The sequence below is a fragment of the Arvicola amphibius genome, chromosome 12, assembly GCF_903992535.2.
Source record: "Arvicola amphibius chromosome 12, mArvAmp1.2, whole genome shotgun sequence".
Classification (NCBI taxonomy): Eukaryota; Metazoa; Chordata; class Mammalia; order Rodentia; family Cricetidae; genus Arvicola; species Arvicola amphibius.
The window spans coordinates 121,000,018-121,013,241 of record NC_052058.2 but is presented as its reverse complement, the minus strand read 5'-3'; the positions used below and the strand labels follow the sequence as shown (position 1 = coordinate 121,013,241).

Sequence of the window (13,224 nt, the reverse complement as noted above, 5' to 3'; positions counted from 1 at the left end):
GACTTGAACTTGGGGAGGTCAGCAGTGGCAGGTCACGTGAAGACTCACTGCCAGGTTCTGATCCTCTGTCTGCCTGTCAACTGCACACCTCTGACCAGGCCAAGAAGCAATATGTACGACATGCCAGGTCCCATACACAGCAAGACGTTCGATCTCAGCTAGCCCCACTCTTAAAGCTGAGTCTCAGCAGCTGGGTGTGGAGGCTGAGGGAGGAGGATGGCGGAATCTGTAGCTAACTGACCTTGGTCCTCTTTGTCCCTCCACAGTGGAGGGCATTGTGGGGCTGGAGCAGGTGAGCAGCCTTGGGGATGGCCCTCCGGGAGGCCGCCCCCGCCGTGGAATGTTCCGGACTGTGGGGCAGCTCTACAAGGAATCTCTGAGCCGCCTCATGGCTACACTCAGCAACACCAACCCCAGTTTTGTCCGCTGCATTGTCCCCAATCATGAGAAGAGGGTGAGTAGGAAGGGCCAGTCAGCTTGATGCACTCTCTGAGTGGGCACAGGTGGCTGCGTGTCTGGTTCTCTGCTCTCATGCCCTAAACTGTTTGAGTGTGGCAGAGAGATGAGTCTCTTCCAGTTGCTGCTGTGTCTGCAAGGAGCTAACAAGTACAGGGAGAGCATTAGACAGTGCATGTGATAAACACACATTCAGCCACCCACCACTGTGAATGTTTAGGTGAATCTGGAGAGTTAGAAGGGTCAGGTTGGATTTTGCCTGGCTACCGAGTCACAGAAGGCTCCCTAGAGGGGAGGGGCCTGAGCTGCACAGCCTAGGCAGTTTTCCAAGCGGAGATAGCTGTGCCAACACCCAGAGGCCGGTGGGAGCGTAGCAAGAGCAGGAATGGAAAAGGCTGCTGGGATAGGAGGTGGCACAGGCCAGGCCTGTCTGTCAATCTTGCTCAAGGGACAACGAGAATTGTTAAGTTCAGGGCCGGTTTCACCTAAGCAGCAGTTCAAAGCCAGCCTGGGCAACTTATTAACACCTTGTTTCAGATAAAATATAGAAAGAGGGCAGAGGGTGTTGCTCGGTGGTAAAGCTCCATCCTAGAATCCCCCAGTGAGAGGCTGGGCTTGGCAAACACTTCCCATGGCCCTGACTGTGGCCACCCTGGTGCCGTCACCCCTGCAGGCTGGGAAACTGGAGCCACGCCTGGTGCTGGACCAGCTCCGCTGTAACGGGGTCCTCGAGGGTATCCGCATCTGCCGCCAGGGCTTCCCCAACCGCATCCTCTTCCAGGAGTTCCGGCAGCGGTGAGCCAGGCCTGCGAAGGGCTCCAGGGGCCTGGGTAGAAGGGGAGTCAAGTCCCTTTGAGTACCATCGCAGCCTGGGGTTTGAGTCTCAGTTTCCCTTCTGTGGTATATGAGAGGGGAAAGGGGAAATGTGCAGAGTTAGAAAGGGGATGGGGTGCCAACCAAACCTGGGGCCACTTCAATGTGCATCCTCTATACTTTAAGACTGAACTTGAAGCTGGGCATGGTGGTGCATGTCTTTAATCCTGGGATAGATACGGGATGATCTCTTGAGATCAGGGCCAGCCTGGTCTACATAGAGAGTCCTAGACCAACTGGAGCTACATAGTGAGTGAGAGCCTGTCTCAAAAAAAGCGGTATTCCAAAAATGTTCCAGTGGTGTGGTTAGCATGCCTGATTTCTACCAAGCCTTGTTCATATGGTCTCTCATGACACATGGCCCTCTCCCCGTCTCTGACCCCTCCGGTGGCAGCTATGAGATCCTCACCCCAAACGCCATTCCCAAGGGCTTCATGGACGGCAAGCAGGCCTGCGAGAAGATGGTAAATTGGGGGCGAGGCCTGTGGGGGTGGGGCCTGTGGAGGGGTGGGGCCTGTGGAGGGTGAGGCTTTGTGGTCGGAGCCTGGGCCTGCTCAGTGGGTGGGGCCCATAGTGTGGGAGTGGGGTCTGTAGCAGGTGTAGCACCTGTACAGGGAATTCAGGTGCTGGGGGAAGAAGAGGGGGAACCTCCCCATTGTTCTTCCTGATACATGTTCCCTTTCTCCATCTCCTTCCATCCCCGTTCTCACCTCCCAGATCCAGGCCCTGGAGCTAGACCCCAACCTATACCGTGTTGGCCAAAGCAAGATCTTCTTCCGTGCTGGAGTCCTGGCTCAGCTGGAGGAGGAGCGGGATCTGAAGGTTACTGACATCATAGTATCTTTCCAGGCAGCGGCACGGGGCTACCTGGCCCGCAGGTGAGGGAAGCCAGGCTATGCCAGGTGTTGTGAGCCAAGGCTGGCCAACAGAGGGAGCTGGGGTCATGCATGCTGTAGGAGTTCAGAAAGCTGGGGTCCAAGCCGGGCGGTGGTGGCGCACGCCTTTAATCCCAGCACTCGGGAGGCAGAGGCAGGCGGATCTCTGAGTTCGAGGCCAGCCTGGTCTACAAGAGCTAGTTCCAGGACAGGCTCTAAAAAAGCTTCAGAGAAACCCTGTCTCGAAAAACAAAAAAAAAAAAAAAAAAAAAAAAAAAAGAAAAAAAAAAAGAAAGCTGGGGTCCAGCAAGATATGTTTGGCCTCAACTAATTGCTCAGACCCCAGTTGGAGGGGCAACATGTCTTGCTGGAAGCTGCCTGGCTGAGACAGATGAGAATGGGTCTGTGTAAGGTCCTGCGACAAGCACCTGGCGTGTCTCAGGATGCAGGCAGGTGGAGAGCAGCTTCTCTCCTCAGAACAAACAGATGCCCCAGCCCCAGGCTGAGGCATCCCCAAGGGTCCTGGGGAGCAGGGGGTGGCAGGATCAAGGACGGGGTCAGTGTGTTGGGTTGGACTGAATGGAAGGAAGGGAGGCTGAGGCCTGGACAGAGCCAAGAGCAGGCTGTGTGAGGCCAGTTGTAAACTCTGCTGTGACTGGGGCACCAGCTCAGTTTGCACAGGGTTCACCCAGCATGTGCCAGGCCTGAGGAGGCTGAGGTAGGCGGATTGGAGTTCAAAGTTAGCCTGAGCTACATGAGACCCCATCTCAGAAGTAACTAATCTAGAGTGGCTGCTTTGGGGGGCCGGCTTCCACTCTCCTCTGTGTCTCCACAGGGCCTTCCAGAGAAGGCAGCAGCAGCAGAGCGCCCTGCGGGTGATGCAGAGAAATTGTGCTGCCTATCTCAAGCTGAGGAACTGGCAGTGGTGGAGACTGTTCACCAAGGTGAGTGAGGCTGCGCCTGCGCCTGCACCTGCACCTGCGCCTGCACCTGCACCTGCGCCTGCACCTGCGCCTGCACCTGCGCCTGCACCTGCGCCTGCGCTCTGGGGGAATGGAGGCTCTGTTCCCCAGGGCTGTAAACTGGAGCCAATCTGTCCACCTATGACCCAGGATTCTTTAGACAGATACAGGACACTGGGGTGGGTGAGGGTGGGGTGGGGAGGACAGGTTGAGGCCTTGCCTGAGGCTGGACCTCAGTTGGCAGGATGCTTGCTCAGCATGTACAAAGCTGTCAGAACTCAGGAAGCCAGAGAATCAGGTGTTAAGTCATTTGGGGCTACATATAGAGTTTGATGCTTACTTGGGCTACATAAAATCTTGTCTCAGAAAAAAGCGGGGGGAGAGGTGACAACATGGCTTGGCTGATTAAGGGTGCCCTCCGCCAAACCTGATGCCATGATTTCAGTCCCCGACACCCGCGCTGTGGAAGGAGAGAATTGACTTCTGTGAGGGCTTTGACCACCATACCTTCAGGTGTCGGCATGCCCACACAGAAAATCAGTAAATGTGGGGGAGAAAGAGGTGAGCCATCCTGGCTTACATGAGAGCCTGGCTCAAAACCACCAAACAAACCAAAAGAAAAGTCCAGGCAGCTTCAGGTGCGGCTGGACCCAGAGTGCCCCAGGGCACCCCAGACCACCCTCAGGTTCACAGCAAGGATGGCGGGTCGCACGCATCGGGTGGATTCCGTTTTTGAAACTACTGTGCTTCTCCCGCAGGTGAAGCCCCTGCTGCAGGTGACACGACAGGACGAGGTGCTGCAGGCGCGTGCCCAGGAGCTGCAAAAAGTTCAGGAGCTACAGCAGCAGAGCGCCCGTGAAGTGGGGGAGCTGCAGGGCCGAGTGGCACAGGTGAAGAGCAAGCCATGTGACATGAGGAATGAGGCCTAGCCATGGTGGTGGGTCTGCGTGGGCGTGGCCATGATGTGAGGGGCGGAGCTTTGGGTGGAGTGAGGGGCGGTGCACGGCTCACCCTCAAGTTGGTGAGGAATGTATATGAAAGGCAGAATGAATGAAGAGGGTGAGGAGGTGGGGCTGTGGAAGGGGTCAGATGGGGGCTTGGAGGGCTGTTGGGCAGCCCTGTGTGATGGGCAGGATCTCCAGGGGCAGGGCTGGGTGCCTTGGGATGGCGATTGGGGGCAAACAATAAGGTGAAGAGGGTGATGGGTGGAATGGTGAGGGGGTCTTGGGGTGGAGCTATGGCAGGGCTTGTAGGTGGGAAGGGGTGGATCAGCACTTGAGGAACAGTGTCTGGCTGTGCCCAGCTGGGTATGTGTTGTGAGGTTAAGGAAGGTTACAGGAGATGTGGGGACAGTCTGAGGGGGGCCCCTAACTGGTATCCACCACCCACAGCTAGAGGAGGAGCGCTTACGCCTGACTGAGCAGCTGCGTGCTGAAGCGGAGCTATGCTCTGAGGCCGAGGAGACTCGGGCTCGGTTGTCCGCCCGGAAGCAGGAGCTGGAGCTGGTGGTGTCAGAGCTGGAAGCCCGGGTGGGCGAGGAAGAGGAGTGCAGCCGGCAGCTGCAGGGCGAGAAGAAGCGGCTGCAGCAGCACATACAGGTGTGGGGGACCCAGGCACCCCGTCCACATCCACCCCACACCTCAGCCCTGAGGGGCCAGGCGGCAGAGGAGCTAGAGTTCAGGCACCGCTGTGTCCAGCTATTCAAGTCCCCCACTCAGGATTCTGTCTGTCGCCTGGCTCTGAAGGCCCTGCCCCACTCCCACCCCCTGTCCTGTGACTCTTCTCCCAAATCTGTGTGCACTGAGAGAACATTTGAGTTCTTCTGCAGGGATGCAGATTGTTATCCATCTTCAGGGTCTGTGATGGTGCCTGGTATACACTAGACACTCAATAAATGCTTGTCAAGCAATGAATGGCAAGGGAAGACAGGAAAGGCTGATGCTGCCCAGTGTCACTCAGGGTGTGGACCTGTGTGAAGCCTTAGCCCCTGAGGTCCCTTCTGCCCCCCCCCCAAAAAAAACTTCAGGAGCTGGAGAGCCACCTGGAAGCTGAGGAGGGTGCCCGGCAGAAGCTGCAGCTGGAGAAGGTGACCACAGAGGCCAAGATGAAGAAGTTTGAGGAGGACCTGCTGCTTCTGGAGGATCAGAACGCCAAGCTGAGCAAGGTGGGGGCTAGGGACACACCAAAGCAAGATATGGTAGATGGTCTCCTGCCAGGATGCTGGCCCAGCGAACTGGGGGGTGATGTGAGGATGTGCTGCCCCGTGCGGATGGCCTGCCAGGTTGTTCATAAGAGCAGCCTTCGGATGAGCACCTGGGAGGTGGCCTGGGCCCAGGCCCCAGAGTGGAGAGGAGGAAAGGGTAGCAGGGAGGCCAAGGGTCTGACTTTCTTCTGTTCCCAGGAGCGGAGACTGCTGGAGGAGCGTCTGGCTGAGTTCTCCTCACAGGCAGCCGAAGAGGAGGAGAAAGTCAAGAGCCTCAACAAGCTGAGGCTCAAATATGAAGCCACAATTGCAGACATGGAAGGTGAGCAGCTGAGCCAGGGTGGGCTGTGTAGGGGGTTAGAGGGAGGAGGCAGACAGGGTCTGACCTCAGGCCGAAGCCCTCACCTGTCCTGGTGCCCACAGACCGGCTGAAGAAGGAGGAGAAAGGCCGCCAGGAACTGGAGAAGCTGAAGCGGCGCCTGGACGGGGAGAGCTCTGAGCTGCAGGAGCAGATGGTGGAACAGAAGCAGAGGGCGGAGGAGCTGCTTGCACAGCTGGGCCGCAAGGAGGATGAGCTGCAGGCGGCCCTGGTCAGGTGATTTTCCCCAGGGGCAGCTCCTCCTCCTGTCTCCACTGGGGCCAGATGGGACCCAGCATGTGCTGTGGCTCCACACTCTCATCGAGCCACTACCGTGTGCTAGCTACAGTGCCTGTTGAAAGACAGTGCCCACATTGCGTGGCAAGTCTTCCAAGAAAGCTGGGCTTGTGCATCCAGGTCCATTCCAGAGTGTTAGCATGTGAATTAGAAAGCCTGGGGCCGCTCAGTGGTTAGGAGCACTGGCTGCTCTTGGAGAGTACCCAGATTCAGTTCCCAGCACCCACATGGAGGCCCAGAGCCGTCTGTAACTTCAGTTCTGTGGGATACAGCCCTCTCCTGGCCCCAGGGACACTGCTTGTGTGGGGCACGTGCCCACTTGCAGCCAAACACTCACGTACATAAAAAAAAAATCCTAAAAAAAGTAAGATGGAGAAATGATTTGAAGAGGACACTGGGGCTGGAGAGATGGCTCAGAGGTTAGGAGCACTGGCTGCTTTTCCAGAGGTCCTGTGTTCAATTCCCAGCAACCACATGGTGGCTCACAGCCTTCTAAGATCTTAAAGAAAAAGACGACACTGTCCCCACTTGTACACATACACAAAAGTTAAAGTGGCACAGAAAGGTGGCACATGCTTGTCATCCTAGCTCCAGGGAGGCGGAGACAGGAGCATTGCCATGAGTTTAAGGCTATCCTGAGAAAGTTAGAAAGATCCTGTCCTAGAAAACAGCAACAACAAATCTCCAAAGAAGAGCCATGTAAAGGGTTGGGCACATGGCAGGAGCCCAGTGGTGAACACCTGCTGCACACTCAGGAATACAAAGGATTTGGGAACAGGACTCACACAACCAATGACAGAGCCAAGACTTGAACCCACATCTGAGCTGTTCACCCTCAGCTCTGCCTGCTTGGGTGCCAACCCCTCCCTGATCCTTGTCACACCCCCAGGGCAGAGGAGGAGGGCGGAGCCCGTGCCCAGCTACTCAAGTCCCTGCGAGAGGCACAGGCCGGTCTGGCCGAGGCTCAGGAGGACCTGGAGGCTGAGCGGGCAGCCAGGGCCAAGGCAGAGAAGCAGCGCCGGGACCTGGGAGAGGAGCTGGAGGCCCTGCGTGGGGAGCTGGAGGACACACTGGATTCCACCAATGCCCAGCAGGAGCTGCGGTAAGGAGAGGGTGGTGGCCTGGGCTGGGAGGATGTGGTGGGTGGGGCACATCTGGACAGAGCCACCACCCACACAAGTACCAGCTCTGCAGATATGAATGGAAGAGTCAGATCCTTGCATCGCCCTCAGACCATCCCAGTCTTAGAGACGTTCAAACCAGAGGCACATAAAGGAACTGCAGACCATTGAGAACACTCAATGCCAAGTCTTAGGAGTGGAGAGATGGCTCAGCAGTCAGAGCACTGACCGCGCTTACAGAGGATCTGAGTTCACTTTCTAGCACCCATATGGCACCTCACAACTTCCTGTAGCTCCAGATCTGGGAGATATGATGCCCTCTTCTGGCCTCCTTGGATACTACAGTCATATGTACACACACACACATACACACACACACGTAAAAATAAAGAAGATTGAAGTCAGCTTATAGGAGAGCCTCTGGGAGGGCATGCTGAGAACAGGCCCTTTGAATATGGCTTGAGTAGTGCTAGGAGTTTACCTTTGACACGTTCCCCCTCGTACATCTCTACCCAGACACCTTGGGAAGTGTATTTGTCACACAGCAAATACCTTACAAGAGACAACTTGAGAGGGGGGATCTGCTTTAGCTCATGACCCATGGCAAGGAGGTGGCTTCCACTGGCAGAAGCATCTCCTGTCTGGTGGGGGAGCTTGCAGTAGAGCTGGCTCTAATCTTGACGGAACAGCAGCTGGACTAGGGCGGGAACCCAGTCTGCTATAACCCTGAGCCTCCCTGTACTAGCTGGACCTGTGTCCCAAAGGCTCTTCATCTGTTCAGAGCAGCGCCTCCATCTGGTCACTGGGGTGATGGGCACATGAGCCGGGTTTTACATCCAGGCCCTCACAGGAAGCAAAGACTCTGGTCCCTCCTTAGAGGAAAAGGAGAAAAACCACATCCCACAGTTCTCTGCTCTAAATTCCTGTCTCCTCCCCTCTTCCACCATCAAAGGTCAAAGAGGGAGCAAGAGGTGACAGAGCTGAAGAAGACTTTGGAAGAGGAGGCTCGTGTTCATGAGGTGGCCATGCAGGAGTTGAGGCAGAGGCATGGCCAGGCCCTGGGGGAGCTGGCAGAGCAACTAGAGCAAGCCCGGAGGGTGAGTAGATAGTGGGCCAGCTATCCTCTGGGATATATATAACCTTGTATAAGTGTTAACTGAGTAGTTACTTAGTTGATGGAGTCCATGGTGAAAAGGAAATACTGAACAAAACCAAGGGATCAGGGTGGCAAGCCATCCTGCTGTGTATGCGCGAAGGCTCTGTGGAACTCCAGCAACTCCACCCATCTCCTTACAGGGCAAAGGTGTGTGGGAGAAGACCCGGCTAACCCTGGAGGCCGAGGTATCTGAGCTGAGGGCTGAGCTGAGCAGCTTGCAGACCTCAAGACAGGAGGGTGAGCAGAAGAGGCGCCGCCTGGAGTCCCAGCTGCAGGAGGTCCAGGGCCGCGCCAGTGATGTAGAGAGGTCTCGGACTGAGGCTGCCGAGAAGCTGCAGAGAACTCAGGTGGGTGGCGTGGGGTGTCACGTGACCCTGGGGGGGTACTGCGGGAAGTTCCACTCCACATACGGCAACAAGGACAGACCAAACCCTATCTAGTTTGGCTCAGGTATTTTTAGTTTTTGAGACAGGGTCTCTCACTATGTAGGCCTAGCTACCCTGGAACATGCTCTGTAAGTTCAGGCTGAACTTGGACACACAGAGATCCATTTATCTCTGCCTCCTGAATGCTAGGATTAAAGGTGTGCGCCACCACACCCGGCCCCCTCGCCCCCTCTCATTGCTGAAGGTGTTCTCCTATCACCCGGCCCCCTCGCCCCTCTCATTGCTGAACGTTGTCCCCTCTTCCACGTCTCCGATTCATTGTCCATGTCACCCAGTTGGTGACGTGGCTGTTGCTCCCTCTTCAGACCAGACTCGAATTTCCCCGTGGAATCAGGGGCCAGAAATCCCTCTCCTCTGGGAATACTGTTGTTCTGGGCCCCATGGCAGCACTGTGCTAGACTGCAGAGTAGCTTCTGGCCACGTTGCTGGCATCCCACCCATGTGTGCAGAGGGGATTTGGGACAGAGGACCAACAGGGCCCACCATGTTGAATTCCCTCCACTTCACAGGCTGAACTTGAAAGCATGTCCACAGCACTGAGCGAGGCTGAGTCCAAGGCCATCAGGCTGGGCAAGGAGCTGAGCAGTGCCGAGTCCCAGCTGCACGACACCCAGGTGACCCTGCTCGTCCCCCGCGCCGTCCTCTGCCCTGCTCGTTCCCTGCGCCATCCTCTGCCCTGCTCGTCCCCCGCTCCGTCCTCTGCCCTGCCACTGACTGGACCTGACCCCCACCATCCCTTCCACCCACAGGAACTGCTGCAGGAGGAGACCAGGGCAAAGCTGGCCTTGGGGTCCCGCGTGCGTGCCCTGGAGGCCGAGGCGGCCGGACTTAAGGAGCAGATGGAAGAGGAAGTGGTTGCCCGGGAGCGGGCTGGTCGTGAGCTGCAGAGTGCCCAGGCCCAGGTGGGCAGTGAGACCAGGGACCGTGGCCCTTACACCATTGTACCCAGTGTCCCAGGCTGGGCCTGGGTGGTCTCTCACCTGCCACTGTTTCTGTCTCCACCGCCATGCCCACCCTTGCCTTTCCTGCCCACACATGCCCTCTGGCCTTGTGGGTCATCACATCGGCTCCTCCAGAGCCCCTGCTCTCTCCCCAGCTGGCACATGGGCTCTGCTCACCGGTTCTCACAGCCCACTATGACTCCCCAGTACCCTGGACAGAGCCTCTGCCTGTACTTCCCTGTGATGCCTGCAAACCTTAGCTCTTCCAGACTTAGGGTCTTCTCTCCCTTGTAATTCTCCATTTTACTCTGACCAAGTTCTGGCTACCTTGGGCTGTGACTATTCTACCCATGAGTCTCCCACCAGAGTAGGAGTCCCTTCTTATAACTCCGACCCTGTGTGTGGGAAGCCTTCCACTGGCAGCTCTGTGGGCTTCAGAGCCCATCTCCAATGCCCCCTCCTCCATGGAGACTCTTCCCCAGCCTGGGGCCTCCTCAGATTATGTCTCTCTTCTTCCTCAGCCGGTGTCACCTGGCCTTGGTCTTGGTCCCATTTGGACTGAGCCTTGGGTCGTGCTGAAGAAGGCAACACCCTGGAAGAGCAGGGTTGATAGTCCTCAGGGTCTCAGCTGCCATGAGGCAGGAGGGCTCAGTGGTCAGCTCCTTCCCATCTTCGGGCCTCAGTTGGCACCCAGGACACAGGGTTCCAGGAGCCCACAGCACAGTCTCTTCCCTGCAGCTCGCGGAATGGCGGCGACGCCAGGAGGAAGAGGCTGGGGTGCTGGAGGCTGGGGAGGAGGCTCGGCGCCGTGCAGCCAGGGAGGCGGAGGCCCTGGCCCAGCGCCTGGCAGAAAAGACAGAAGCAGTGGAGAGACTGGAGCGAGCTCGGCGGCGGCTGCAGCAGGAACTGGACGATGCTACAGTGGACCTGGGGCAGCAGAAGCAGCTTCTGAGCACGCTGGAGAAGAAACAGCGTAAGTTTGACCAGGTGAGTGCCTTGGTTTACCCAGCTGGCTACCCTGAGGAACCTGAAACCCATTTGAATATTAGGTAGAAACTTGCTGGGGAGAGGGGACATGTGAGATGGATTTTGAAGTGTGCATAGGAGTGGTGTCACAGCCAGGCAGGTGTTGCCTCTGCCAAAACATCTGTAAATCAGGCTGTCCTGAGGGTCACACAGTGTCACCCTATTGCTTGAGTGTCCAGTTTCATAATGCTATGCAGGACACCCTCTCTTTTGCCTCCGAGGGTGCTCACACCCTCCTTCACTTGTCCTGTGTGTTGCTGCACCAACCTCAGCCTCAGTTTACCCATCTAGAAAATGAGAATCATGCCAAGATTCCACAGCCTGAAAAATAAAATAATAACTGCAGGCATCAGAGGTTCGTGTGCCTGTCAGCATTCTGTTACCATAGCAAATGTTGGTGGCAACTGGCTCGTGAGATGAAAAGGTTTTTGGCTCATGAGTTCGGAGGTTTTGGTCCATGGCCACACTGGGTCTGTGGTGAGTCCGCAGAGCACAGCAGCATGTGGAAGAGGAGAGTGGACGGACAGCAGAAGTCAGAGTCCCCCTGCACCTGTCCCAATCTAGTTTCCATCGTTCCCAAGGCTCACCAGTTATGGATGGGAGTTTCTGTAGTGAAGGCTGTAGGTGTTGTGTGTCTCTTCTGCCTCTGCTACAGCAGGGGATCCGCTCTGGAGAACCAAAGCCTAGGCTTCTCAGTGGCCTCTTTATGGTTACACAAAATGTACCTTTAGCTAGTCAGCTTCCTCAACCAGAACCTAAGCATTCTGGTCTGCCAGGTATGTCTTGGGACTGAGTTATGCAAAGGCTGTGATCCTTCAGGCTGCTCAGATGGAGTCCCCGACCACGTACAAAAACTCTGCCATCACTCCTGATTCACACCAAATACAGTGATCTGTCTAATCTTTCGCTACAGAAGGTCATGTGCCTTTGTAGCTGATGGAAAGAGTTTCAGAGGCCTGGGGAGGCAGCCTGAGTCTGGATACCCCAACATCCATGTAAATGCTGGCTGGGTGTGGTGGCCGCCTGTAATTCCAGCCTTAGTGGCAGGGCATCCCCAGAAAGACTGGCTAGCTCTGTCCCTCTCCCTGCCTGTCTGTGTCTCTCTCCATTTCTACTCTGTCTCTGTCTCTAGGGTCTCCCTTCTCCTTCTCCTCTTCCCTCTTCTTCCCCACCCTTCTTCTTCCAGTCAACCCATCTCCCCTGCATCTTTCCCTGTAGCTCCTGGCAGAGGAAAAGGCTGCTGTACTGCGGGCTGTGGAAGACCGTGAGCGGGTAGAGGCTGAAGGCCGGGAGCGAGAGGCCCGGGCCCTCTCCCTGACACGGGCCCTGGAGGAGGAGCAGGAGGCACGGGAGGAGCTGGAAAGGCAGAACCGGGCCTTGCGGGCTGAGCTGGAAGCACTGCTGAGCAGCAAGGACGATGTGGGCAAGAACGTGAGCACCCGTGGGCAGCGAGGTGGTGGGGATTGCGAGCACATGTATGTGTGCAGCACAGCAGACACCCCGGTCGTGTTGACACAGCAGACACCCCGGTCGTGTTGACACAGCAGACACCCCAGTCATGTTAACACAGCAGACACCCCAGTCATGTGGAGGTTTTTTTTGTTTGTTTGTTTGTTTGTTTTGGTTTTTTGAGACAGGGTTTCTCTGTAGCTTTGGAGCCTGTCCTGGAACTTACTCTTGTAGACCAGGCTGACCTCGAACTCACAAAGATCCACCTGCCCCTGCCTCCCGAGTGCTGGGATTAAAGGCGTGCGCCACCACCGCCCGGCGCCCCAGTCATGTGTTAACACAGCAGACACCCCAGTCGTGTTAACACAGCAGACACCCCAGTCGTGTGTTAACACAGCAGACACCCCAGTCGTGTTACTACAACAGCCAAAAGCTGCACGCACCAGAGGCTGAATGGGCATTCTGCACACACACAGGGTGTGAACAGAACCCCCCCATACACACACACACACACACACACACGGTTTTGCTTTTTGGTTGGTTGTTGTTTGTTTTTCGAGACAGGGTTTCTCTGTGTAGCCCTGGCTGTCCAGGAACTCACTCTGTAGACCAGGCTGGCCTCAAACTCAGAGAGATCCTCCTGCCTCTGCCTCCCAAGTGCTGGGATTAACAGCATGTGCCATCACCACAGTGACTTTGTGTGTGTGTGTTGTGTTGTGTTTTTAGTTGCCTTCCTCCCTCATCCCATCAGGCTAGCTAGCTTTCCTATACAGCACAGGACCAGCTGCCTAGGTAGGATGCTACCCATGGGAGACTAGGCTTTCTTGTATTGAAGTCTGGCCCAGGCAGTGCCTAGGCCCTCCGCAGGTGACTCTAGGCGGTGTCAGCAGTGAATGCCAACCACACAAGGGCTAAGTTCCATACCACGTGACCTAGGTTTCCGCCAGAAGGCACAAGACATTGTAAATGGTGAAATGTAGGGATGTTTGGCTAGCAAGATGGTTCAAAGGACAGAGGTGCTCGCCCCCAAACCTGCTGACCTCAGTTTGACCCCTGGGGCC

General features: G+C 56.4%; 1 protein-coding gene across 1 annotated transcript in view; it reads left to right on the top strand.

Moving 5' to 3' along the window:
* The window catches only part of Myh14 (myosin heavy chain 14), a 57,977-nt gene that overhangs the window by 31,939 nt on the left and 12,814 nt on the right, over nt 1-13,224 (top strand). Inside the window, exons 17-33 of the mRNA XM_038313522.1 lie at nt 267-454; nt 1,130-1,251; nt 1,724-1,793; nt 2,047-2,207; nt 3,040-3,148; nt 3,925-4,056; nt 4,558-4,764; nt 5,193-5,330; nt 5,568-5,691; nt 5,793-5,964; nt 6,914-7,126; nt 8,098-8,242; nt 8,442-8,648; nt 9,257-9,361; nt 9,497-9,649; nt 10,427-10,675; nt 11,933-12,145. Of these exons, the coding sequence (XP_038169450.1) occupies nt 267-454; nt 1,130-1,251; nt 1,724-1,793; nt 2,047-2,207; nt 3,040-3,148; nt 3,925-4,056; nt 4,558-4,764; nt 5,193-5,330; nt 5,568-5,691; nt 5,793-5,964; nt 6,914-7,126; nt 8,098-8,242; nt 8,442-8,648; nt 9,257-9,361; nt 9,497-9,649; nt 10,427-10,675; nt 11,933-12,145 (2,708 nt within the window). The remainder of the gene's footprint in view (nt 1-266; nt 455-1,129; nt 1,252-1,723; nt 1,794-2,046; nt 2,208-3,039; nt 3,149-3,924; nt 4,057-4,557; nt 4,765-5,192; nt 5,331-5,567; nt 5,692-5,792; nt 5,965-6,913; nt 7,127-8,097; nt 8,243-8,441; nt 8,649-9,256; nt 9,362-9,496; nt 9,650-10,426; nt 10,676-11,932; nt 12,146-13,224) is intronic.